Source organism: Akebia trifoliata, chromosome 12, assembly GCF_017979445.1.
Source record: "Akebia trifoliata isolate Shusen 1 chromosome 12, ASM1797944v1, whole genome shotgun sequence".
Lineage (NCBI taxonomy): Eukaryota > Viridiplantae > Streptophyta > Magnoliopsida > Ranunculales > Lardizabalaceae > Akebia > Akebia trifoliata.
Window position 1 is genome coordinate 29954780 of NC_141386.1, and position 27965 is coordinate 29982744.

General features: G+C 36.1%; 2 protein-coding genes and 1 long non-coding RNA gene across 3 annotated transcripts in view; 1 reads left to right on the forward strand and 2 right to left on the reverse strand.

The window, feature by feature from the left end:
• LOC147389393 (uncharacterized) overlaps positions 1-20821 on the forward strand; it is a 36022-nt gene extending 15201 nt beyond the window's left edge. Inside the window, exons 15-51 of the mRNA XM_086418024.1 lie at positions 1246-1449; positions 1592-1706; positions 1797-1894; positions 4856-5001; positions 5128-5236; positions 5326-5472; positions 6151-6198; positions 6281-6409; positions 6523-6762; positions 6854-6994; positions 7088-7173; positions 7316-7421; positions 7533-7628; positions 9265-9417; positions 10122-10304; positions 10411-10655; positions 11094-11229; positions 11316-11441; positions 12231-12275; positions 12512-12589; positions 12668-12784; positions 13011-13137; positions 13218-13321; positions 13409-13525; positions 13633-13719; positions 15698-15844; positions 15924-16061; positions 16168-16215; positions 16314-16460; positions 17024-17085; positions 18596-18749; positions 18845-19036; positions 19130-19234; positions 19356-19490; positions 19884-20126; positions 20222-20323; positions 20417-20821. Of these exons, the coding sequence (XP_086274150.1) occupies positions 1246-1449; positions 1592-1706; positions 1797-1894; positions 4856-5001; positions 5128-5236; positions 5326-5472; positions 6151-6198; positions 6281-6409; positions 6523-6762; positions 6854-6994; positions 7088-7173; positions 7316-7421; positions 7533-7628; positions 9265-9417; positions 10122-10304; positions 10411-10655; positions 11094-11229; positions 11316-11441; positions 12231-12275; positions 12512-12589; positions 12668-12784; positions 13011-13137; positions 13218-13321; positions 13409-13525; positions 13633-13719; positions 15698-15844; positions 15924-16061; positions 16168-16215; positions 16314-16460; positions 17024-17085; positions 18596-18749; positions 18845-19036; positions 19130-19234; positions 19356-19490; positions 19884-20126; positions 20222-20323; positions 20417-20566 (4806 nt within the window). The 3' untranslated portion in view covers positions 20567-20821. The remainder of the gene's footprint in view (positions 1-1245; positions 1450-1591; positions 1707-1796; positions 1895-4855; positions 5002-5127; positions 5237-5325; positions 5473-6150; positions 6199-6280; positions 6410-6522; positions 6763-6853; positions 6995-7087; positions 7174-7315; positions 7422-7532; positions 7629-9264; positions 9418-10121; positions 10305-10410; positions 10656-11093; positions 11230-11315; positions 11442-12230; positions 12276-12511; positions 12590-12667; positions 12785-13010; positions 13138-13217; positions 13322-13408; positions 13526-13632; positions 13720-15697; positions 15845-15923; positions 16062-16167; positions 16216-16313; positions 16461-17023; positions 17086-18595; positions 18750-18844; positions 19037-19129; positions 19235-19355; positions 19491-19883; positions 20127-20221; positions 20324-20416) is intronic.
• A 350-nt stretch (positions 20822-21171) lies between these two features.
• Positions 21172-22148, reverse strand: LOC147389394 (uncharacterized). Its single transcript, XM_086419769.1, has 3 exons — positions 22018-22148; positions 21765-21846; positions 21172-21348 (listed from the first exon to the last, which is right to left on the reverse strand). The coding sequence occupies exons 1-3, from the start codon at positions 22125-22127 to the stop codon at positions 21172-21174; spliced, it is 369 nt and encodes a 122-aa protein (XP_086275895.1). The 5' UTR covers positions 22128-22148.
• Positions 22149-22187: 39 nt separating this feature from the next.
• On the reverse strand, positions 22188-22835 carry LOC147389395 (uncharacterized). Its single transcript, XR_015170520.1, has 3 exons — positions 22695-22835; positions 22424-22526; positions 22188-22324 (listed from the first exon to the last, which is right to left on the reverse strand). It is a non-coding gene; the product is annotated as an uncharacterized LOC147389395 (long non-coding RNA).
• Between the last annotated feature and the right edge of the window lie 5130 nt (positions 22836-27965).

Here is a 27965-nt window from a genome sequence, read left to right on the forward strand (position 1 = left end):
AAATCCTTCTTGGTCTCAACTAACACTTTTGAGTACACTTATATATTCTTATATAGTTGTATTTCATGGAGGAGAATTTTTTGTTAAGGTATATACTTAGAAGAATGAGTACAAATTTTGAATGATATTTTGGACAATATTCTGTGTTTTGTTTATTTTCTAATCCACCATCACCGATTTATATTATCTATAAATGATTTGATTAGCGTGAAATATAAACAGACTGAAGTGACATGCACCCCACGACCACCACCTATCTTAGTAGCTATAAATGGTGATGGGGACATCATAAGTTGGAGAGTAGATTTTATGTTTATTAAGTTTTTCTGTTTTAAGTTTTTATTTTTATTTTTTGGGGCTTTATTTTCAAGTTTTATTAGCCTATAGTCTTAGTATAATGTTTAGGGGTAGTTTGGTAATTTTATGATATTTTTTTATTTAAGTTTATAAGGGTTGGAAATTTAGGAGAGATTTAATTACGAAAATTAGAGTTTTATTAGTTTCTTTATTTGGTATTTTAGTTTTGGTAGGATTCTTAGAGATTTTCTTTATTGATTGATTGTATTAGGGTTTATTGACAAGAGAGAATGAATAAAAAAACAGAATTGTTTTCTTGTTTTGAATGTTGGTGCATTCAATGTGGTTGATGCCATGAAAATCATTTGGGTGATTCCAAGGTAAATCTACCATATTTTGTTTATTTGTAAGAAATCAACCCATCCAAACTATTCTTTAATCTTGTTAGAATTCTTGAATAACTTAATCTTGAATTCTTGAATGTTGAATTTTGATTTTTGAAACCTCTTTTCCTCAATCCTTAATCTTTCCCCATTTTTTTACAGTTTGCCCTTTCTTCTACCTTATAAACCTAGGTACTTAATCACAACCTAACCCTTGGGATTTACCCTAAACGTTTTGATTGTAGCCCAAATCCCAAACCAGATCCCCTAACCCTCCACTATTTCATCTTCTTCCCTCACCATCCTGCATCAAATTGTTTGATTAATGTGAAATATAAACAGGCTGAAGCGGGTGTGTCAAGCACTCGCTGCAGCTTCATATCTTTTGTTGTACCCTGAACCACAGTGTACCTTTTCTATCATAATGTTATTCTTGTTCTGATAATTTTCTATAGTTATAGTTTGTATGAAATTTTTCTTTTTTGATCGTGATCCCTGTTATTAGATTGCTTTTTCATTAGTTTAAGTAATTGTTCATGCTTCTGTATAACTAATGTGTTCTCAGGCATCTGAGTCTTCGTGGAAGTTAATGGGATCCAGCACCATACAGCCTGGACAGCAACTCTCTTCTCCGCATCTGCTACAACAGAGACACCAAAGTTTTCCTGATGACAGGCATAAATCTGCTGCAACTTCTGTAAGCTATGCAAAGCCCATTTTATCTATTGCTGGACATGCTTCCATGCATGACGTAGTTGGTAGTTCTAAGGTACGCAATTATTCCAATGGAAGTGAACTTTGTTCTGTTTGCTTCCTATATTTTTTCTGAAGCTTACATGTTTTTTTCCCCAATAAATCTGAAGTTTATTTCTTTCTCATCTTGAAATCTCTTTTCTGTCACTTCTGTGTAGCCAACTGTTACCCAGTCCTTTCAAACAGTGCCCCCTTATAATGCTTCCAGTGGGCCAGTAGTTGCGTCATCTTCTCCTGGTTTTCTGCGTTCTTCCCGAGGAATACCGTCTACTAGTATATTTCTGTAACTTCTGATGATTCAAAATAATGCCTTTTTAAAGTGCCTCTTATGATTTTGACATTGTTAAGTTCCCTTACTTGCAGGTATGCTTAGACAGCACTCACATAACACTGGGTTTGGTTCTGCTCTGAACATTGAAACACTTGTTGCAGCTGCTGAGAGAAGGGATGCTCCTGTCGAGGTAACTCACCATCTATTTAGGGTTTTTCTTTTTTTGCTTTCTTCCTGCAAGTGTAACTTGACCAGGTGCATGTTTGATGAGTCCGCATACGTCAATTTCCGGCATGGAGATTATGTGTGACATGTTTTTAATACCACTGCCCAGGAAAATCCTTAGACGGATTTATCTCTGGGAAAAAGTTTTTTTTTCCCCTTTTGAGGAGTAACAAGATGTTTTGTTCTGTACTCTTTTGGGTGGTCACCTCGACCCCCCTTTTTAATGAAATTATCTTGATCTTTACCTGTCAAAAAAAAGAAAATTAGGGTGCAAAGATTAGGGAAGAGAGTTATATATATATATATATATATATATGGGAGCGGTTCGGCAGCCCTAAAGTTTGCCAAACATTTTTTGTAAATCACTTTTGATGGGGTTAGAAGTTTTGGAATAGGCTGATTTTTTGTGAGGATGATCTCTATGGTGAAGAGATCATCCTCTCTAAAAATCAGCTCATTTTGAAACATCTAACCCTAGTTTACAAGTTGAAGAATCGTGGACCGTCCAATTTTTGTAAATCACTTTTGATAGGGTTAGAAGTTTTGGAATAGGCTGATTTTTGGTGAGGATGATCTCCTCATCATAGAGATCATCCGCTCAAAAAATCAGAGCTCATTCCAAAACTTCTAACCCATGTTTTGAAAAATGTTTGGCAAACTTTAGGGCTGCTGAACCGCTCCCATATATATATATATGGAGAGCATTCAGAGGCCCTAAAGAGAGCCAAGCGCTATGCCAAACATTTTTCAATACATGGGTTAGAAGTTTCGAAATGGGTTGATTTTATGTGAGGATGATCTCTATGGTGGGGAGATCATCCTCACAAAAAATCAGCTCATTATGAAACTTTTAACCCCAGTTTACAAGTTGAAGAATTGTGGATTGTCAATTATTTGTAAGCCACTTTTGATGGGGTTAGAAGTTTCAGAATGGGCTGATTTTTTGTGAGTCCTCACAAAAAAGTCAGCCCATTCCGAAACTTCTAGCCTATACATTGAAAAATGTTTGGCTCTCTTTAGGGTCTCTGAGGCTCCGAATGCTTCCCTATATATATACATATATATATATATATATATATGGGAATGCTAATGTTCAAGACCTCATGGGGACATTTGCATTCTCCATCATATTTTATTTCAATAATATACCTACCCATTTTGTCTTTTACTGAAAAAGATAAGGGTATGTTGGTCTTTTATATAATAAATGCTTGTTGTTTACATTATAAATGCCAAGGGTATTTAGTATTTGTATTTAAATGTTTTGTTTCCAGTAAATGCTTTGCCAATCAATGCAAACAAGCATTTGTTATGCAAACAAACATTTAAGTCCAAAGACTAAATGCCCTTAGCATTTATTATGTAAACAACAAGCATTTATTATGTAAAGACCAACATACCCTTATCTTTTCACTAAAACACAAAATGAGTGGGGGTATCATTGAAAAGTGAATGTGGAGGATAATACTAGCGTCACCATGAGGTCTTGTATGTAAGAATTCCCCTATATATATGTCCTTTTTTTTTACACCATTGTTGGATACTTCTTCTGTCGGAATTGTTTGCTTTCACGAACAAAGATGACATTTTATGGATATGCTAAACTATTACTGTTAGATATAAAAGCATAGAATAAAATGAATCAATGTTTCTTGTAACCTTGATACATTTTCGAGGATTAGGGGATTTTTTTTAAAGATTTTCTTCTTAGATGGGAGAGGATTTGTAACCTTGTGGGGGATTAGGGAGCCTTGTTTTTATTTTTTCTGTTTGGGTTATCTTTTGCTCTCTTGTTCTCTTGGTTGGTCATCTCGGCCACCTTTCTTTCTTTAATAAAATTTTATCTTTGCCTATCAAAAAAAAAAAAAGTATCGATGTTTCTAGGTAGGTAGATATGGATTAGAAACATATGAGCAATATGAAACTAAATAGGGAAAATTACATAAAGGACCCTCGCGGAGGGACTTCTTTCTAAATAGTCCCTAAATTTGTGACGGTAGCTTGGCAAGACATTTAGTAAACTTTTCTTTTCTAAATGGTCTCTCATTATTAGCGAATTCATCGCTTTTTTATTTACTGTCGAGTTCTCCACTTTTATTTACTGTCGAACTTGATACTTTTTATTTAGTGTTGAGTTCACAATTTTAACTGTTGAATTCACCACTATCTACTGCCAAGTTCACCACTTTTTAAATAAAAAGTGGTGAATTCGACACTGGTAAAACCCACCCATTTTCAATTTTCGAGTTTTTTTTTATATACTAAGAAAAAAAAGTGAAAAACCCCTAGTTTTATACATACATATTCAAAATGTTTGAAAAAACCCTCGAAAATGGCTTCTTCTTCCTTATTAAATCCTTTCCGACGGAATGGAGTCTCCGAAACTCAATTGAGATGCCAAAAATCCAAGTTTTTTGGATGAAAATGAAGAGTTCGAACGACTAGGGCATTTAATTGTGTGAAATGTGGGAGATGAGGTCCAGGGACTGTTAAGAAAAGAAAAGTTTACTAAATGGACTATTAAGAGACTGCCCAAAACTTAGGAATTACTTAGAAAGAAGTCCCTCCGTGAGGGTGCTTAAGTAATCTTCCCAACTAAATATGCATGACCAGAAAAATGCTTCCTTGAGGTTGTTAACGTCCATTTGTATGTGGAAGCAACCGATTTTTATGGTTAATGTCCTTTCATGTATGAGGTTCAGTTTGAACCAGTCTCAGACAAGATTCACTGAATCTAATCTTAGTTATTAAAAAAAAAGCAACCGATTTTTACGGTTAATGTCCTTTCATGTATGAGGTCTGGTTTGAACCAGTCTCCGACAAGATTCACCGAATCCACTCTTAGATATAAAAAACAGTCAAGTGTGAAGCCATTTGTTTCTTCTATATCTTGAATATTTTATTAAATTTTACTTGTTGAATCCAGGCTCCACCGTCAGAGATTCAGGACAAGATATTATTTATGATCAACAATCTTTCAATATCAAACATTGAAGCTAAAGCAAAAGAGCTTACTGAATTTCTGAAAGAAGAATACTATACATGGTTTGCTCAATATATTGTGATGAAAAGGTCAGGATTCATGAATAACTTTGATTCCATTTTTTATATATTTTGTTTACATGGACTGTTGATCTGCTTTCCTTATCTTAAACTTTTGTCTTCCTGTATGGTGATCAAAATATAACATTTTAACAGAGCAAGCATTGAGCCGAATTTCCATGACTTGTACTTGAAATTCTTAGACAAGGTTAATTCAAAAGCATTGAATAAGGAGATTGTAAAAGCTAGTTATGAAAACTGCAAGGTGCCTGTGCTAAGTTTCCTTCCTTCGCCCCTTGATCCTTGTTATATTATCAATGAAAAGTATTTGTTAGCATCTATGCATTTTTTCAGGTCCTTTTGAGATCAGAGCTTATAAAATCAAGTTCAGAAGAGCGTTCCTTGCTGAAAAATCTTGGTAGCTGGCTTGGGAAGTTTACGATTGGGAGAAATCAAGCATTGAGGGCTCGTGAAATAGATCCAAAAGTCTTGATTATAGAGGTCTTTTGTTCACTCTTTCTCCTTAATGTTTTTTTTAAAATACTCATATAGTGCTTTTTAACATGTTTCTTCTTTGCAAAGTTATCAGTTTTAAGCTTTTCAGTTATGGTTAATAATAGGAAGTAGATCACAGAGTGGAATATTGTTAATTGGTACTGTTTTTAGAAGTTACTGAGAATGTTCTCACTTTGGCTACTCCAGTTAGACTACTCTATTCAGCCTAGCAGACCACAGTCACCTTCCTATGCAACTAACATCATTAACTGCAGTTATCATAGAGGACTGAAACAATTTCTATCCTTATGTAACTAACTCAATTCCCAGTCTCCCACATGAGAATTCAGTATGCATTGAGATTACCCACCAAGGATCGATAACAAACTCTGAAAATATCTAGTCAAATAACAAAGAACGATGCTGTTGGACCAGAAACCTTACAGATTCTTGATGATGGCCTTGTATGAAGATTCTCCAAGCTTCCAGAGTCCAAAATCAGCCTAACCCAATTGTCCGACATTGATATTATTTTCAAAACAGATTGCTGTTTTATTAAAAAATAGTCAAGCTGTCTCCTTTGTATTCCTCTTCTTAAATTTAAGAGTAGTTTTCTATAATGAGTTTGCATCAATGTGTTAATAATTTTCCCACTTCTGACGTGTTCACATTGTATTGGACCAGGCCTATGAAAAGGGATTGATGATTGCAGTAGTTCCATTTACCTCTAAGGTATAATCTTTTTGATGATTTGATTCATTTTTCCTTGAGTTACTTCAGTGCCTTGGTTTTTATATGGTGGTGCTTGTACCAGATTTTAGAACCATGCCAAAGCAGTATTGCATATCAGCCTCCCAATCCTTGGACCATGGGCATTCTTGGTTTACTTGCTGAGATTTATGTGCTTCCAAATCTGAAAATGAATCTCAAGTTTGACATTGAGGTATTAGTTCCTCCTGCATTTTTTTTTTCCTTTCTTTGGTTCTCTAATCCATTTAACCTAATTATGCTACTGTGTTTATTTCACATATTTTCTCTTTCTTTTAAAACCTTTAGGTCCTATTCAAGAACCTTGGTGTGGATATGAAAGATGTAAAACCAACTTCTCTTCTGAAAGATCGGGTTAGGGAAGTAGAAGGAAATCCTGATTTTTCCAACAAAGATGTTGGGGCACCCCAACCACAGACTGTTTCTGAAGTCAACTCTGGGATGATTTCTGCATTAAGCCAAGTGGAACTGCAGCCTGAGGTTGCCAATCCATCTCACCATGGTGGCCATTCAAATGCGTTATCTCAGGTTTATATGCTTGAGTTTTATCATATGGATTTATGCATTTCTTATACATCTTGCCTATCGTGTTGACTGTCAATGTGTTTGGCGGCTGTAGTATACTGCTCCTCTTCATCTTGCTTCCGGTCTGTTGGTCGATGATGAAAAAATGGCAGTCTTAAGCTTATCCGATCGGCTTCCTTCTGGTCAGGGATTGTCACAAGTTCCAGCAACCCAGTCATCATTTTCTGTTAGTCAGGTTTGGTGGAAATTTCTACTTACCAATTCAATATTCTAAGAACTGAGTGGTTTGTGACTTTTTCGAAGATGCTAATGATTGTGTTGTTTGCAGCTGCCCACACCAATTGCCAATATTGGAACTCATGTTGTCATCAACCCGAAACTTAGTGCTTTAGGACTGCAGATGCACTTCCAGAGGTTTGTAATAGTTGATCTTACAAGTTCTTCCTAATTGACAAAATAAATTGGAAAATTTTCCTCTAATATTAGTAGTAGCTTGGGCCCTTTTTTGGGGTATGTAGGCTTAGTTGGTAAATTATAACACATTTGTTTACAACAGAATTGTTCCAGGTGCCATGGAGAGGGCTATCAAAGAGATAATGTCTCCTATTGTTCAACGTAGTGTTACTATAGCTACTCAGACAACAAAAGAACTTGTTTTAAAGGTTAGATGTTGACGTAATTTCTCTTTTATCTGTACCCGTAATTTTTAATGACGTTTGTGATTGAATGCGACCTATTTATGCTTTATTTTGTGGGATCAAATGCGATGGTAGGACTACGATGTGGAATCAGATGAGAGCCGCATCTACAATGCTGCGCACTTGATGGTGGCAAGTCTAGCAGGAAGCTTAGCTCATGTCACATGCAAGGTTTCTTGTTATTTATTGATTTTTTTTTTTAGAGTTTATTTATATCTTGTTTGAGATGCAATACTATTCTCTTAAGCAGGGGTGAAGCCACATAGGACAAGTTGGGGCTATAGTCCCCACTGAATTTTTTCCAAAAAAAATAAAATAAAATAAACCTCAAATATTTAACCCCTCATGTTTTGTAGGATATTAGAGATAGCCTGTGTTTTTGAAGTACGCGAGCTGTGGTTTTACACTTTAAAAGATGTTCCATTCGTATTGCAACTTACGTGGCACCTTTTTATTCTTGAATAAGTGAGCTGTGGTTTTACGCTTTTAAAGGTGTTCCGTTCCTATTGCAACTTACGTGTCAAAGTGGTACCTTTTTATCCTTGGATAGATTCATTGACGTGCCCCAGAAAACGGTTTGTTAGAAGCCCTATATGTTTTAAACTCTAACCAAAACGATGCATCTCATCACATTGTTCTGATTCTCCAAAAATAAAGATATGCAGTCAGACTAGCCTCACTAACTTAGTAAGATTTTAAATCTTACTAAGGGTTGTTGGGCTCACGTGGATACCACATTGGCATTACAACATCAGTCTTCTAAATTTTATAGAAAGACCCAGATTCAATAATTTTTAATTTTTTTGAGTTTGATCCAAGTTGTTGAAAATGGACAGTTATTGAATTCCCAAATTTAAAATTGAAATTTAATGGGGAAAAATAACTTATTTTTTTGAATTTTTTGAAGTTCTTAAAATTTCATCATTTACAACCATACGGCATCGGATCATGTTTTTGGATGCCATAGGGTGATGTGGAAACTTTTCTAACTAGCTTAAAAAAAAAAAAAAATTGGGGCTTCATCCAAGGTCTTGAAAATGGACGTCTACTAAACTTCCACGGAACTCCTAAATTTAAATCCAAAATTCTACGTTGAAAAATAATTTTTTTATTGGAAGTTCAGAGAATTTTGTCCTCTACAACCGAAAAACATCGGATCATGCTTTTGGATACTTAGTCAGGCTAGTCAAACTGTTTTACTATAGAGTGATGAAAAATGACCCCAATGCCCCCATCATCATCATCATCATCATCATCATTGTCATCATCATACACATCACCATCACAATCTCATTACTATCATCTTTGTCATCATCTTCATCATCAATATCTCATTACGCATCATCATCATCATCTTATCTTCGTTGGATCTAAGAGGTTGAAGATGACTAGTTTTGAGAAAAAAAAAAAAAAATCAAAAGTTTCCAAGTATTTTTTTTCTTCTTTAGTTTATAAGTGAAGATTGAGGTCAAGGGTCCATATGTCAACAAAGTGAAAATAGAAGAATATTTGAAAATTTCACCAAAATATAGAGCGAACACATGTCATAGTTTATCTTACAAGGTAGCAACTTTATTATGAAGATTATTAGTTAATCATCATTTACAGTGATGAGTACACCTTGACATAGAAGGAACCAAGATTATCGATTGACGTTAGTACTTAGCCCCCACTGACCAAAAATCCTGGTTTCGCCCCTGCTCTTAAGGAATCCTTGGATTTCATATGTAAATTGCTTTGAAATTGCTAATGTGCTCTTTTCTGCTTCTAATATTTTGAATTAAATTAACATTTTGATCATTGCTAGGAACCTCTTCGTGTATCCCTTTCAAGTCACTTGAGGAATTTGCTTCAGGCCTTAAGTCTTACAAGTGATCTTCTTGAACAAGCTGTGCAGCTTGTTACGAATGACAACCTTGATTTGTCTTGTGCAGTGGTCGAACAAGCTGCAACTGAGAAGGTAGGCTTGCTCTTTTCATTTTCTTCTAAGAGAGCCCTTGTGTATTTTCATTGATTTTTAACTGATATAAACAATACTGCTGCTACGTCTGACTGTAAATAAATTATTAGTCTTGATTGTAAGGATGCAAGTTATGATTCTGAGGTATATTTAATCAGCCTGGAAATGGAAAAATATTTCGTCAACCAGTGTGGGAACTTGAAGTATTGCACTTTCTGTGGAAATATTCTTTGAAACTTTTGGAAAGTATAAAACAAGATTAAAAACATTCCCAAGTCACTAGATTCACTTAAAACTATGAACCATCATATTGAGCGTGGTGGAGAATGGAGATCAATAATATTGGTTTCACTCTATTGCAGCTCCAACTACTAATGAAAACATGTCTCAAATTTACCTAAAATAATAATATGGATCACATATGACATGGGAAGGTGCAAACCATCCTGGAATATGGATCCTTTCTACGAGTTTGTTTAGAAGTAATGTCGTTTGAGGGCAGGTAAACTAATTTATGAAGTGTAAATGTATGCATCAGCTGGTTCTGATTTTAGCATAATTGCGCAATTGAGAATAATTAGTTTGGCATGAAATTTAAGATTATTATGTCAGCTACTGACTGAAACGTGAATTATTTTTGACGATTTGAGGGATAGATTATATGCATCATATGCATAGGCTTATATACATTGTGCTTGTGACAGGCATTACAAACTATTGATGGGGAAATAGCTGGACAACTTGCTTTAAAACGGAAGCATAGAGAAGCTGTTGGTCCCACTTATTTTGATGCGAGCAGTTACACACAAGGCCCTACAACTGTAGTACCGGAGATGCTCCGCCCCAAAGCTGGTCGCTTATCCCATTCACAACAGCGAGTTTATGAGGTTGTACTTGTTGTGCATTCCTTCGCATGGGCATTATTTAATTCTGATTCTTTTGGTTTTTTTATTATCTCCTTTTTATCTTATTCTATTTTCTTGTATGCTTCAGGATTTTGTTAGGATTCCATGGCAAAATGAATCAAACCAGGGTCCAAATGCTATGCCTTCAGGTCCACTGGCTTCATCTGGTGGTTCTGTTAGTTCTGGCTTGTCTCATGCATATGGCCCAACCTCTGGACAGCTCAACCCTGCCATCTATTCATCAACACAAGGGGGGCCCGGTTTCAGTGCGGTTGCGCGCTCCCTGGATTTAATGTCAGAGGAGATGGACCCTGGTTCAGCACAGCTTCTTAGGTACATGTATTATTATTTAGGGTACTTTAGAAAAATACTCCCCCTGTTAAATTGGTGATACCAGGCTTACTCCCTTGCAAAACGCAATATTAGGTTTGCCCCCCTCGACTGTAAGTCAATGTTGCATTTTCTTGATGATTTAACGGTGAAATCTTGATTTTTTTTCTTCAAATACTTACATTACTAAATCAAAATTTGGAAAAATTCAAGATTTCACTGTTACATGATCAAGAAAAATCAACGCTGACTTACAGTCAAGGGGGGTAAACCTAATCTTGCATTTTGCAAGGGGGTAAGCCTACTATCACTAATTTAATAGGGTTGTTTCTAAAATACTCTATTATTCATCTATAAAAAAAACTCTATTATTTATTATTTTTTGTTCTTGTGCTATATAAAATAAAGGGTCAGCTATTCATTCTTCATTTGATGTTGCAGTGGCTCCTCTGCTCATATTGGGCCATCTGATGCTGTTCATCAGCACTCCTCTGAAATTAGTGCTGCTTTTGCTTCAAATCCTTCAGCTGTTACAGCCCCTGAATTGCGTTCGGTGGGATCCTCTAACACTGTAAAAGTGAGAATCGGTGTTCCTGTGAAGTTCAGATGTTGATGGCTTATAATATTTTTTGGTACTCAAATGTATTTTTGATCTGGTGCAAGGAATTGGGAGCTACTACACAGTTATCAACTGCACCTTCTGCAACAGAGCGCCTAGGTAGTAACATATCAGAACCTTTATTGAGTACAGGGGATGCGTTGGATAAGTACCAGATCGTGGCACAGAAGGTAGGAAATCTTCTAATTTGCGTTGCATCATCCTTATCACCTACGCATCTATTGGGCTCCTTCCTTATATCTAACCCCTCTTTTAAAAAATGTTTTTTTGTTTTCCAGCTTTCAATATTAAATATGTATGCTCAACTTATATTAATGGGCAAGTATAGCATGTTATGCCAATAACTTATCTTATAAATGGACTGCTTCTTGTTTTCTTGACATTCTGTTAATTTGGAAATTGTGAAGTGTTTTTTTTTTCCTGAGCATATTTCGATCATTCTGGAGTTACTTCCAAACTTTTTCTATCCAACTACTAAGCAAAATATAAATACGACATTACCAAGATAATACCAACTACTATACAAGCTGGTAAGTCAATACAACTAACGTTTGGGCAAAATAAAAACCATGTAACTTTCAAATGTTCAAGTTGTTTAATGCTCCCTTTCAAATGTTTTTAAATTTTAGGCATGTTTGGGTGAATATTTGAGATACCCCTTATGTTTTAAACTTGATTAAATACCCCTTGGACTACAGTTTCTATAAAAATATTGTATAAAATTATCATTTTAACCCCAATCCACTTTCTCAAACACTGCTTAAAGTGGGTGGGGCCTGGGTGCTTGGATGGTCTAGGCGGCCAAAGCAAGGCCTATGCTGACAACACCTTCTAGTTCAGGTTCCTGTAATTTATGTTTTAGCTTCATTCTAATGTTCTTATCCTCTATGCTTTCTTTTTTTGCATTTCCTTTTGTGGCTCTTAGTTTGATTTTTCAGTCGGGGTTCTTTTTGTTTCAGCTGGAAACTTTCGTAGCTAATGATGCCAGTGATGCAGAAATTCAGGTATTGTTTACTTCTATCTCCATTTGTTTGTGGGTATCAAGCTAGTAAACTTGAAATATATGTTTGCAAAACATTTGCCCCTTCCCCTACCACGGGCTATCACGTAATCCAAAAATTTACCTGTATTTTTTTTTCGCCTTTTTTATTTTCTGTTGAATTGTTCCTGTCATAAAGATGGATTTGGAAGTCCCAAAAGCTATTATTTGATCAAGACTGAGACTTATATTTGTGTTCAGGGAGTTATTGCTGAGGTTCCTGAAATCATACTCAGATGTAGAAGCCGAGATGAGGCTGCCTTGGCTGTGGCTCAAAAGGTGTGCTAATTTTTCTTGTTGGAAGTATATTTTACATCAAAACTTTCACACTGAATTTGCAACTTAATCTTGGGACAGGTTTTTAAGAGTTTATATGAGAATGCAGCAAACAGTACACATGTTGGCGCCCATCTTGCAATTCTCGTTGCTATTCGCGATGTTTGCAAGCTTGTTGTCAAGGAGCTTACTAGTTGGGTATGTCATTGTTGACTTATTTCTGCCCATTTGTAACAAAACTGTAGTGGTGAGCAAATTGTTAATCAATTCCCTGCACGATTTGCAAAGGAAACTAAAGTTAGCCATGACAAGCCCCACTTTGATCGAGTGGTCCATAGTGTCTAACAGACATACTGGAAGTTAAACTTTGACTATTCCATTGTTATCTGTTCTCTGAGATATCTATGTTCTTTTTTCTTGTCAGGTGATTTACTCTGATGAGGAGCGGAAGTTCAACAAAGATATAACTGTTGGCCTTATTCGTTCTGAATTACTAAACCTTGCAGAGTACAATATGCACATGTCAAAGCTTATTGATGCAGGATGGAATAGTATGTATCTGGAATTTTGATTTCTAATTGAAAGGTAGTCATGAACCTGTTGATATGGCTAACACGTTGCTGATGTGCAGAAGCTGCGACCGAGTTTGTGATTTCTCTTCTCCAGACCTTGGTAACTCAGGAATCTGGAGTTAGCTTGTCAGAGCTCCACAATCTTGTTGATGCGTTGGGAAAGGTTTTAACTAATCTTTTCCTTTTTTTTATTTTTGAATTTTGAAATTTGCAACATTTTCTAATCAATGTGTGGTTATGTATGTTGCAGCTTGCAACAAGGCCTGGATCTCCCGAATCTTTACAACAATTGGTTGAGATTGCCAGGAATCCTGCTGCTATTACTATTGGCAAGGAGGAGAAGATCGGGCTGTCTAGAGACAAAAAGGTCACAGAGTTTTGTTTATTGATGGTTAGCCGGTTCATTAGTTGGGGCTGTGTGTTTAAGACTTTTTTAAGGATCTTAAAATTGTAATTGTATTTATGGTTAAGCAGGCTCCTTCTGGCCGTTTGGTAATGAGTAGGGAAGACTTCAACAATGCAGAGTCTTTGGCGTTGGATCGTGCTGGTTTTCGTGAACAGGTATTGCTCAGTGTTTCTTGTTCGCAGTATTTTGCATGATGCCTAGATATGAAAGTAAATGTGGCCGAAAACGTATGTTTAGATAATTTCGCATTTTGTTAATACTGATCTATAGATTCCAAGAAGAGTGAAAAAATGAAAAAAAATGAGGTGGTAGCACTTGTGTTAGGTGGAAGGAAATTCGGTTAGTTTTTATTACAAGTGCTTATTTTGTGTCATTAGGCTTTTAACACGTGAGAGCTACAGGCCTGTTGATGTGCACTATACATGGGCTCCATAATACATGGTTTCTCCATGTTCATAAGCACCCTCAGTGCAAGATCTTGACACTACCGATTTAGCTTAATTTTTTTTTTTTGAGGTTTTCAGTTCTTAAAATTTTTAGGCAGCAGTTCAGTTTCCAATGACAACAGTTATAACGCAGTGCATGAAAATACCTGTACCATTGTACGAGAAAGAATAAAATGTAGTGGACACACAACATGTGTTTCTATAAGGACACCTTGGGGCTACTGTCTTTGAATGATGTTGGTTAAAATGGATCCTAGAATTTGGAGATGAAGAAGAAATGGTTGAAAAACCAGCTGGGTGTTGTTATTGTGGGGAATAGAATTGGGTGGATATCTTCAAAATGTCTTTTTAACAATGAGCAGTATGGTTTGCCTATGTTCTGTTTGAAGTGACTCAGATTGGTCAAGAAATATTTGTATGGAGGAAATGGGGTGTATCTGACAATATCAATGTAGTGGCAAGAGGGTCCAATGTCATTGGTGTGGGGGGAAATTCTCAAATATGGACACGTGGCTCGAACTATTCTCAGAAGCATGGACTTGAGGCTTGGATGGACTGCTTGATGGGCACCGTTGACTAAACTCCTCGGATGCACGGACACTCAGCTTGAACATGTACCACCAACTCATCAAGTAGCTCGGATGAAGTACTCCGTGGATATTAAATGTTAGTATAGATCGGCAAGACGGATCTGAACAGATGAGTCATTGATTGACAGCTCTGACAACCCATACCGTGTCAGATCAGTTCTGATTACTCCAGGATCGGCAGAGCAGTTGCAACTACCCCTGCACCTGACATGCCAGAGAGTAAGCAAACTGCCCCGAGTCACATCAAAGAATGGCACAGAAAACGATCGTCATAGACGCCTATATAAGGGAGAGGACCATGGATAAAGAGGGGGGGGGGGGGTTCTTTTTCTTCTTCTCTCTAAAACTAGATTAAGATTTACAGATTTAATAGTCTCTAACTTGATCGTCGGAGTGGGCTAATTTGCAGGTCTGCCCGAGCAAAGAAAGGAAGGAAAAGTGTAGAGCGAAGATCAGCATCTACAATTGGCCAATGCCAAGATCTCCATTCTCCTTTGGAGAACAAACCTGCTTCCACTTAACAAGATTGAACTTTCTTTTCCCTTTATCATGCCAAAGAAAATCCCTAAACAATTTATCCTACTTTACTTCCACACTTCCAGGCATCCTGAAAAAAGAAAGGAAATATACTGGAATACTTGATAAAAAGTACTCTTAATTAAAGTCTCCTTTCCTCCCTTGGACAATATCTTAGTCTCCTTCCCACTCTTTCCAAAACTGGGTCCCACATGGATTTGCAGTATTAAGGTGCTCCCACTTGCAAGCCTGGGTAGATGGTAAGGAGGTTTCCAATCTGGCACCCCAAAGCCGCAGCTAGCCAATCAATATCCTGCCCATCACCCACAGCAAACACCTTTCTTTTCTGAAAATTTATTGGGAGACCAGAAACTACCTGAAAACAACACTACATCGCACTAAGGAACCTCATCTGATTGATAGATGCATCAAGGAAAACTAGAGTATCATCAGTAAACTGCATATGAGACACCATAAGCCCAGAAGCGCTCGTTGAAAAATCAAAGAGCTCGCCAACAGCCAACCCCCCAACAATATTTATTTATTTATTCTATCAGTATACTTATATATTAAAACTGCAGGTTTCTATGCTGTTTGCTGAATGGTACCGGATTTGCGAAATTCCTGCTTCGAATGAAGCAGCTTGTACCCATTTTGTCTCAAAGTTGCAGCAAAGTGGATTGCTCAAAGGTGATGATATTTCGGAGCAATTTTTCCGCCTCCTCACGGTAAGTTTCTTCCTTGGTTGCCACTTTATTTTCAATACTGGATGATATGTGTTAAGATTTCAGAAGGTATTTTTTGCAGGAACTTTCTGTATCATATTGCCAAGTTGCTGAGGCAATAAGTCCAGGCTCATTGTCACTGCAATCACCTCAACAAGTTCCACAGCTATCATTTATTGCTGTCGATTTGTATGCAAAACTCGTTGTTTTAATCCTGAAGGTAAAGATCTTTTCCTCACATGTGGTTTATATGCAATTTCTTACCGTTGTTAAAATCTTGTTTTAGTCCCTTTCCTTAACTCAGTGGTTTATAATTTGGTTGTTAGAACTGTGCTGTGGATCAGGGACCAAGTAAAGTCTTTCTTCTGTCCAAGGTTGTAATAAACTAAGAATATATTTTACCTCTTTTTCTCTCTTTCCCTTGCTTACGTTAGATCAGTAACTTATTGTTCTTAACATTTTATTTGGCCAGATTCTTTTGGTAACTGTGAGAGTCATCCAAAAAGACGCGGAGGAGAAGAAGGCAGCTTTTAATCCGAGGCCGTATTTCAGGCTTTTCATTAACTGGCTTTTTGACCTTGGTTTTTTGGATCCTATCCTTGATGGTGTAACGTTTCAGGTACCTTTCTTTTTTTGGTGACATCAATATGTCCTTGGTAGTGGTGACCAAGGTTTTAAATCTCGTCAGAGACCGACATGACTCGCCCGAGTCATCTCGGTATCATCCTTAAGTGAGACGGATAGACAAGGTGTCTCACCTGTGCAAAATCTTGCTAGACAAACAAGATAACTCGGACAATATTTTGAAAATCACGTTCTAGACAGTAAAACTTGTCTGAGTGAACTGGGATTATATATATAATAATCATAATAATTAATTTTTAAAAATTTTAATGTTTATTATCTAAATAAAATATGATTTTATGATTAATCTGTCTTTTATTAAAATAGTTATAATTATTTTTATATAAATATATTTGCATAAATAATTGTAAAACAAGTTAAATGGTTCATCTCCTCTGAGATAGTTGACTCGTCTCAGACAACTCAGTCTTGTCCCTGAATGAGACGAGATGTCAAACCGAGTTTTGAATCCATGGTGCTGACTCGCAGGCATGAATTTAGTTTAAATGAGATCGACAATCCTCTATGAAATAACTTACATTAACTGGGTATTTGCAGTTGTTGACATCATTTGCGAATGCTTTCCATGCTTTGCAGCCTCTCAGAGTTCCTGGTTTCAGGTTAGCATGTTCAATTTGTCTCTAGTTTTGATAGGATTTCATTCAATACAGATCAGATTTTTTGGACTTATTATAGATGACAACTTGATTTAACAGGAAGTAATTTTTCACAAGCAAAACTTGCACCTGAGTAAACCAAGGCACAATACTTATAAGCTAATGCAGAATATTAAAAAAAAAAAATTATACAATGGAAGACATACAATTATAACATAGATAAATAGTCTTCATTGTTGCAATTTCTATAAGTAGGCACCAAACCACTAACTAATTCTTAAGTAACAACCTACTAGATGATTTAAAACATGAATAACAATATTATAATGACAAAGCAAGTAAGAAAACACAAAGACTATACTATTTTAAAACATCATGTCATTAAATTATTATTTAAAGTACAAATCCCATCAGAAGCTAATAATGCTGGTTTACTGCTCATTATAGCAAGCTAGTACTGGACACGAATGGGCTTTAAAAGTAAGGACTCCATTTTAGCTGGCCGAATAATGAATCAATAGTGGTGTTTTTGGAGTTGTCAGGAGGTCTGACTGACTGGCTGGCTAAGACCTGTTAATGTATGATTGTGCTTGTTAAGAATAGGAGAAAAGAAAATGGGAGATAAAGTAAAAAAATTAAAAGAACAGAGAACCCGAGGGGAGGGGGAGGTTAAACTTGAATTATCTTAAATGTCCATTGGTATACATCCCTTGTGCATATTGCTCTTTGATCAAGGAAAATGAGGCGTGCACCTCCCTAAAGTCCTCCCACATTGAATAAATTGAAGGCATGTTTCTCGACAACCTTGGGTATGCCTGTCTAAACAACTTAATCATTCAAAATAAGAAATTTTTGTAGTTGCTTTTGTGGCTACTCCTTTAATTGATTCTATTGGAGGAAACCTTTCCTACTAACAACTTCTAGGTTCCACATGCCACAAATCAGTAAAGGCAGGCCTTGACAGTTTAGAGTATTTTGAAAGTAGCTATCTAATGTTGGAATGCATTCTTCATCAGATTAGGGTCTGGCTTTTCTTTCTGAACTTTGTCCTTTTTTTTTTATTTATAAAATTTAGTTTAATGAGTTATGTGCAATAATTACAAGTCTTGTTGTATCTGAGTGATGTGAAGCAAGTTGACATTTAATCTCTTGTGGTCTTCTGTGCTGCTTGGACCTATTATGCCTACTTTAAAGCACTTCCTCCTGTTGCCACTTTCTTCGTACTTTTTGTGATGCTGCTATTTACACTTTTTATTTTAAGTGTTAGCCGTAGCTGCAAAGTAAAATTTCTTAATTACATTGAGCCATGTACTGCTATCAAAGGTGCCCAATTATGTCCATTCCTCTTTGCTCGTGGGTTGTGACTTGTTTCCTTAGCAGCCAAATCCCAAGGTCTTTTTATTTTGAAGTTCTTGTTTAGGTGATTATATCCGATTTTGGACAAAAGTGGTGAAAAATTAAAATCTTGTGCTTTTTTTCTCAATGGGATGAATAACTTAATATGTCATTTCAGCTTTGCATGGCTCGAGCTGGTAAGCCACCGAAATTTCATGCCGAAGTTGCTCAATGGAAACCTTCAGAAGGGTTGGCCTTTCTTTCAATGTTTGCTGGTAGACTTATTCAAATTCATGGAGCCTTACTTGAGGAATGCTGAACTAGGAGAGCCAGTATGCTACTCTTCATACTTGAGTCTTTCTACGATACCAATCTAGTCTGTAAAAGTAATGCCATTTGACTCTTTTTGTATTTTCTTTGTGTGCAGGTTCACTTTCTGTACAAAGGGACGATGCGAGTGCTTCTGGTGCTGCTTCATGATTTCCCAGAATTCCTCTGTAATTATCATTTCAGCTTCTGCGATGTCATTCCCCCGAGCTGCATTCAGATGCGAAATGTCATTCTTAGTGCATTTCCACCCAACATGAAGTTGCCTGATCCTTCTACTCCCAACTTAAAGGTATTGGTTGATTCCACAATCGATTCATGTTCTTCTGGGTCATCTTTTTTTTTTTTGTTGCTATTTACCTTGTTTTATAATTCCGATGTGCAGATTGACCTGCTAGCAGAAATTAGCCAATCGCCAGCTATTTTTGCTGAGGTTGATGCCGCTCTGAAAGCAAAACAGATAAAGGCCGACATTGATGAGTATCTCAAGGTTCTATTCAGTTTTTACCAAATGCACTTGCTTGGTATATTACAAGATTTCATGCAGTTGTGTTTGGTTGTTCCTTTTGTTTGCTTATATTGTTTTCTCATTTCTTTGAAATACTCTGAAGACGAGGCAACATGGGGCCTCGGTCTTTGCGGAGCTAAAGCAGAGTTTGCTGCTTCCCCAAGTTGAAGCAGCTCAGGCTGGGACCCGGTACAATGTACCCTTTATCAACTCCCTTGTGCTTTATGTGGGCATGCAGGTATGGTTTCTTCTTCACTCAAAGGTTTTAGCCCTCATTAATATAGGGGTGGGGATCCAGATAGCCCCAGCTTACCCATAAAAAAAACAATTGTTTATGGATCAAAGCAAAAAATATTTTTTTTTTTTTTAAATGAAAAAGAAAGAAAAGAGAGGAACATAGAGGTTTATATTAGTAGGGTTCAAGTGGTTAACATGCATTGGATTGTTTTATTCCCTACCATTTCCTACATGTTTCCTTATGTCTCTTCCTCTGAACTTTCCCACATGTTTCTTGTTTGCTGAATTAAATTTTAGAAACTGTCTTTTGCACCCATTTCATTCAAAGGAGCTATTGGTTTTGCGTTATATATGAGATAGATACTTGTTTATGCTGACTCTGCAATTGTTGCAGGCTATCCAGCAATTACAAACCCAGATTTCACCTCCACATGTGCCACAATTGACACACACAGCTAACATGGATATTTTCTTGGTGGGTGCTGCAATGGATATCTTCAAGAGTCTAATAGTGGATCTTGATACAGAGGGACGCTATCTCTTCCTAAATGCGATTGCTAACCAGTTACGCTACCCGAACAATCATACACATTATTTCTCCTTTGTCCTTCTTTACTTGTTTGCCGAAGCAAACCAGGTGAGCATCCCAACCATCCTCCCCTCCATTGATGTGGATTTATATTTTTGTTGTAGTATGGTAACCTATTTCTTTGACCCTCTTTTATTACACAGGAAATCATTCAGGAGCAAATAACAAGAGTATTAATTGAACGCTTGATTGTTAATCGACCTCATCCATGGGGCCTGCTTATCACTTTCATTGAGCTTATCAAGGTAATTAGAGTAGTACTCTGAACTCATTAGCACCCAATAACTTGTATCCTTTCACCTTTTTTTCTTCACTAAGAGGTGTTATTGGTTTTGCAGAACCCTCGATATAAATTCTGGACTCGGTCATTCACTCGGATTGCACCAGAGATTGAAAAGCTGTTCAACTCGGTCTCAAGATCGTGCGGGGGTCCGAAATCCATTGACGAGAGTATGGTTTCCAGCGGGATATCAGACAACACTCATTAATTCACTTCAGGGTGGTGCACTACCAAGCTAAAAAACAACTGTAAATTGCAGGAATTTGCATTGGTGGCACATTTTCGGAAAAGAAAAAAAAACAAATGTAAATTACAAAAATTTGCATTTTCCATAGTAGATACTTGCACACTTACAACAAATCTGTTTTGGAGAGATTCCTATTACTTTATTTTAGAAGTTAAACAGTGTTAACGGTGTGGGTTACATAAAACAGTTTCCATGGTAAATTTGTTTTTTTTGTCAGGCGCCACAAAGTTGTTATTGTTGAATGTGTTAATTTCCATTTGGGTGAAGTAGGGTTTGACAAAACATAAAATGTTTTATTTCTCAACTCGGTGAAGAATCAAGTTTATTCTGCATGTACAGTAGTGTACTTTCTGTGCGCTACTTAAAATTTGTGGCCACACATGCTTGAAAAGAGTAGGAGTTTGCTCATGTTGAAATGAGCCTAAAAGAGTACAAGAATTATCTTCACAATCATTATAGGGTTTGTGGCAACTGGAAAGACCTGAAGGATCGACAACAGGTCAGAATCACTCTTCAAACTTCAGAATCTTCGTTTCTTTGCTTTCCTGCAATAGTGTGTTATTGGGCTACCAGAAGCATAACAGCTTGGACAATATGTAATGATTTTTAGTGTAATCGGCGTTAGAAATCCTTGATAACTTCTTGAGTGTGGAGCACCTTTCCCTCGCTTTCTTCTCGTCTGCCTTTCTTTGTATCTTTTGCATTTTATCAATTGCTTTCACACGCTTCCTCTCCAATTTGCTCTGATTCAAAGATACCACTTTCTATTAGAGTAAAAAACTAAGAATTTTTATACGAGAAAGTCAAAGGGAAAAATGTTTCTCTGGATAATGCTATCCAATGATTTTAGTGAGAACCACTTTCCCCCGAAATATTTTTTTCTCTGAGAATAGTTAGAATGGTTAAGTACCCGCCTCTGTCTGTCTCTCTCTTTCTCTCTTAAGTTAAGTTCCGTAGATGGATCTCACGTTTACGTGGTTGGGATCACATGTTTGTTCCATGAACAAACAAATGTATGTCTATGCAAACATTTTCTGACTTCCATTTCCTTGAATTGTTTTTCCAAGAAAATGTTTTTTTGGTTTTATTTCATGTAGTCCATGGAAAGGGGAAAAAGAAAACATTTAAAGATCAGAATTTAGTTTTTGTAGTTAGATACCTCAATTTTCTTCCTGTCAATGATCGCCTTCTTTGAATGCTTAAGCTTCCATGCATCTATGGCACCCATCTTTTCTCTTAGCCTGCACACATCAGAGTTATAAAGCTGTTTTGAATATTTGAATTCATATTCTCATGCACCCATGCATGCATGGGGCTCATTGACACAACATACATACATCATTCATATATAAGCATATACTACTTATGTAAAATCCATGTACAAGTATGTGCTTTTGATTGTGATGGTTTACTTGTCAATGAGTTTCAACTGTTTAGCACCCTTCCATGCCTTAATCTGCTCTTCAAGATCTTTCTTCTTTATTTCATCCAAGAAAGCATGGTAAGATTTGGGTCTCGTCATCAAGCTATGGTGTTCGTCAACAGGGCTTTCGGAATCCGAGTCCTTGTCCTCGATGTGGCTTTTATCTTCTACTGGTTCTTCTGTATCAACCAGCAATGGCACGTCAATGAAAGGTTGACATGTATCGAATGATTGGTGTTCCGATGAGTAGTAACTTGGGCACTTGGGACTATACTCTTGCTCAACATTTTCACCCTCTGAGACAAAACAGAATTAAAGAAACAAAACTAAATTAAAACTGAAGTTCTGCAAATTTTCATTAGAAAATACAAGAATCAAGTAATAAGAAGAAGAACCGTTAGGATCTTTGCTCTTTGAATTGGGTTGATGGAAACTGCAAAGATGATTTACATTGTTCATCTCTTCTTCGATTTCGCCCTTTGACATAGTGCAGGTTCTCTGAGAATTCAAAGAAAACCCATTTTATCTCAAACTCCAAAGAAAGAAAGAAAGAAATGGGTTTTTTTTTGGTCAAAAACAAAATATTCATAAAAAAGAAATACCCATTGATCAAAATTCAACGAGAAGAACAACAATAGGCTTGTTATGGTGTTTCTGACTCCGTACCTTATTTCTTGGAGTTGAAAACTCGGTGGAGATCTGAGAGTAGAAGATGTCAGAGGAGGGAGAGTTTGAGATGATGCTATAAGGAGGGCTGATGGGGCTGCAATTGGGGGATGGAGAATATGGGCAAATGGCCATGAAAGAACTCTTGCTCCATGCAGGGAAGCTACCCGTCGAGTCGCGCCTTCTTTCGACTAATTCCGAGTTGGGATTGGTCTTGTTGGAGGAATAACTGAGTTTTTGTGACTCATTAATGTCTGCAGAGTTGGGAGTGTTGCATGGAGAGAAATGAGGCCATGTTCTTCTTCTCGGTCCCATCATCTTCTCTGGATTTTCTTTCTGAGTGTTCTTGAAGCTGGGTATTTCTGATGATAATGATCTTCAAATCTTTCTTTAATTTGTTGTTGTTGTTGTTGTGGTTGATGGGGAAGAAACGAAGTTTTCAGATAGAATGTTTTATAGTTTGAAACAGTTGAGAGATTAATGTGAGATCTTGTTTTGGTAGTTATATGTAGTTATAAGTGCATTTTAGCACGAATTTTTTGTAGGCGCATTTTAGATGCAAGGGTGAAGATTTTTTAGATATAACTCCCCATCTTTGTTGACTATTTGCAATACCACCCCCAGTGCTTTCTAACTGGTGACGCATCCCTTGAGCTTGGTCTACAGTGGAAAATAATTAAAATGACTTAAATAGCCTCATTTTTAGCCTCAGCCAAATCCCTTCGATTATTCTCCCAAAAATCTCAATCATCAAACTCTTGAACCACTACTATTCAGGTGATTTCGTGTTACCTCTTACAACTCAGCTCCTTCTGTTCATCCCGCGTTCCTTGCTTCCTCTAATCAATGGTGATACCGATGTGGTACTTGTCAAAAACCCTTCGATGATAAAATTAACTCTCAAGATAACTAGCAATTGATTCTCTGACTTTGTGAACCCCTTCCCTCTCAGCCTCCTCCTCCTCCTCTATTTATAATTTTCTCTTAGAAATCTCTTCGAATAAGGAATCTCCTCGAGATCCCCGATTTTCAAGGTTCTCTAGTAGGGATTCCTTATTTTTAAGAGAGGCTATTGAGAAAGGGAAGATTCGCTTGGACTCTGCTATCCATTTTCTTAATTCTTGGGATTTTTTCTGAAATTAAGGGATCTAGGTTGATTCGGGATAACGCACAAATCTACCTGCTTGATCCATATACTGAGCAGAGTTGACATTCGAGCTCTGCCCTTCAAACGAGCTAGGTGTCCTAGGTACCATTGAGGAGCAAAAATCATTTAGTTCTATTTACATTAGAGGTTGGAAAGGGCTGGTTTAGAAGAAAAATCAAGGAATTTCTTTTTTGGCTTGTGGTTGAAGACAAGGGTTTTTATGTTATTTTCCATCAGTCTTTGTTAATAGAACAAGGTCAAGGTGTATGTCATTAGTTCGAAAACACCCAAATAGATATTATATCCTGATATCTCAGGAGATCAGATATAAGGTGTAACCCTAATTGAGGCATGGATTCAAGCGAGTTTTCTCATAATGGACTTTTGATACAAGCCCATAGATGAAAACGAAGCCCATGATAAGAAATGGCTACAAATCATCAATCATGTTTAATACTCGAGTATAAATTACCCACATTGATAGGTCCGTGGGTATGCATCTTAGATGGCCTTTTTCTATCTTTTTTTGGGCCGTGCTAACATGTCTATGAGCACTTCAGGCCTATGGATAAGAGAATTCGGTTTCAATTTGACATTTTTCCCAAAATAAATGTCAAAATTACTTTCCATTTATAATTGTATTTGAACATTTTTTTACCACTATAATTAGAAATCCTATTACAAGAAAAACTGAAAAGAAAGCAACCAATTTCTTTAAATCAATTGTGGATTTGAACAATTGACCGTACCAACTCATTTCCAGAATAGATTCTTCTAAGGCCATGGGGATTCGGCTTACGAGTTCTTTTTTTTGGTTGTAGGAACCAATTTTGATTGCGATTTCGAGAATTAGAAAAATTGCTCATTATTTTTACTCAATTTTCTTAATGAAGGTCATGATCATAGAACCGATAACGTAATCCTTAAGGGTCCGTATGATCGTACTAGGAAAATCAGTGAGAAAATGGATTTCCACGAAAAAACACAATTTTCAAATCTTTGATTTTGCATTTTGTTAGGAAAATCATTTTTTTCACCCTAAACAATTTTTCCTTCTAAAAAGAAAAACTCCTACGAAAATGAGTTTCCTATCTCCTGGATTTATGCTCAGATGGGTTGTTCCCACCACAACTAAAGGTTAAGTATCATTTTAACATTTCTTAAGATACTCAGAAATTCTTTTTCTTTTTCTTCAAAGAATTGAATCTTCCTAAAATTATTTTTCCCTCAACTTTTTTTCATGAAAAATGATTGTTTGAATCATTTTTCCTGAAAATCATTCAATGACACTGTTTGGCACAAATAATTAAGAGTCGTGCTAGAATAACATTGAAATTGAGATCATTTGGGACATTGGTGTGCACGGAACCATAGATACTTCTTATTTGTATCTCAATGAAAAGCATATATGATTTTCTACAGACACACCACGTCGGCAATGTCCCAAAACGAGTTAATTTCAATGTTAGTTCAGCATTTTTCAATAATTAATCTTTCGAAGCAAAGTGAGTTTTCCACACATCACAAAATTCTGTATATATTATTATTTCTTGTGGGTTTGTGGACCAAAAATGAAAATTTATTTAAAAAAACATGGACGGTACAGCATTAATGATAAAAAAAATAAATATGTAAAACTCAAGGCTAAGGTCGTAAGTCCAAGAACTTGGACGGTCATCTTTAATTACTAACTGTACGGCACAAAGAAGATCAGATCAAACTGGATTTTCTATTTAGGAAGCTGGGCCCACATTAAACTTGAGAAAAATATGATAATCACAGCTAGGTGTAGGTGGTGTGGGGTGGAGGATGATGGAAGTGTCTGTGATCTTGGGAACATGCTAAAATCCTCATTTCACGTGACGAGATTTTGGTACTCCCACCGTATCGTATCTCATGTGAATGTCTCTCGAGGGAGTACAGGTTGATGCCCTCCTCCTACCTATGTTTCATGTAGCATCCATCCATCCATCCATCCATCCATCAATTCATTTATAATCCTATTACAACTTGATCCCACATATAAAATATCATAAATGTTAAAAAACAATTGGACGTTCATGATAAATCAAATCTATTTTTATTGAGAAAGATTTTTTAATTAATTAGTATCTTGAGAAAAACTATCAAATTAATATATGTGATCTTCGGTATTAGTGTGATGTTTACCAAAAAAACTCTAATACTCAAGTAAGAATTATGGATGGATAGAACATCATTTTATTTGTATCAAGCATGTTCTACCAATTGATACGAATTTTGATGTAGATTTGCAATTATTATAATAGACAACATGATTGAAATTTATTAGTTGTGGTGTGCGCAAGCTGGTCTGGACACTCGGTTAGCCAAAAAAAAACATGATTGAAATTTGATTTTAGTCGGAAGAGAAGTGCAAGGTGGAAAGACTCTTAGGGTATGTTTGATTGTACGAAAAATTAGAGAGAAATTCATATTTTGTGAAAAATGATAATTTTTCAGTGTTTGATGCATTAAAAACTCTAAATTGGAGTTGGAGTGGAAAAGATTTGCCAACACATTTGATTTTCCTTTATTAACGGCTAATCATTTTCTTACCCTTCCCCAGAAAACTATTTGCTAGCACGAGTCAAATCAAACAAAAATATAATATATATATATATATATATATATATATATATATATATATATAGCATATAAATAAAAAAAAGCAAAAAAAAAAAGCACAAAAAAATGAAATCAAATAAAATCATAATTTTATTATAAAATAAATATTTAAATTGTTAAAGAATATTATTTTTACAAAAAAAATTAAAATTATATAAAATCAATCTATTTTTTTTTGTAAATTTATGATTAAATGATTAATTTTAAATTATATCAATATTTTTTTTATAAATAAAGTTAGAGAGCTACAATTGGTACCCAAATTTCATGGGATGATGATCAATTAGACATTTTTAAGATGTATTTGATTCCACTTAAGATTTAGTATCTACCTATTTACTAAAAGGGGTTCGATTGACTCATGGATAAAACACATGATTCCAATCACTGTAGGCTAAATCTCGCAAAGAGATGAACAAATTCGCTTTTACCTCGTATTTTTTTTATACAACTTACTTACTTTTACCTCAATCGGATTTATTCAACCACTAACAACCGCGACCCTCCTTCTGTGAAAACATGAAATCTAATTGTTAGAATGTATCATCGGTATTAACATCTTCGAGATGCATGTTATTGAGATGGTATAAATCCAGACCATTGTTTCTCAAGTCATCGAGCCTAATCTTTTACCAAATTATGGGGGAGGGAAAGGAGAAAAAAGACATGTAACATGATTATTCTAGAAAATAGATGAATGACTCCAAACTTGAGAACTTGATTGCTTTTCCTTTTTCTTTTTTGTATTTTACATTTTTGCCAATTGATCAAGCAAGCGTCAAGCCATGGACCTATGATTGAAGAAGGAATTTGAAAGATAGAAGGTTTATTTATTTATTTATTTATTTATTTTTCCTCGACAATTTAATTGTCCCCTCTTAAAGGTCGTGATCAAATTAGTTTCGAGCGAGGGGTTATCAATTATATATTAACATCAAAGAAGTTCAAACTTATAGGGAAAAAATAAAATTACTTCGACAAATAACCCACCCCACCAAATGTGAGTATGGCCCACTGTACTTGATAAGAAACCATCAGATGGGGAGTTCTTTCGGAATAGATTGGTGTGACCCCACCAAATGATTGGTGGCCCAAATAACACTAGAAATGGTAATGTACCCCATGTGTACGGGTAAGATGGTTTCCTTCCAATCCTCCTCTTCAACCATTAACAATAATAAAAAGTCAATCTATTATTTAAGAGAAGATAATTAATTATATGATGAAGGGAAGGATATAGTATCTGATCAAATCCCATTAGACAGGGAGGATCCCATACCATATGCTCTGTTCACGTTGGTTGAACCGAGCACATTAGTTGTCCAACTTCAACTAGAATCTATTATTATAAATTACACTTATTTATCTCGTAATTTGTGTGTGATGAATCTCAAGGAACATCCAATGGCATGTGGCATGCACTATTATTTATGGGGGTATCCCAAGGAAGATTTCCAGGAATCACTTAATGATTTTGT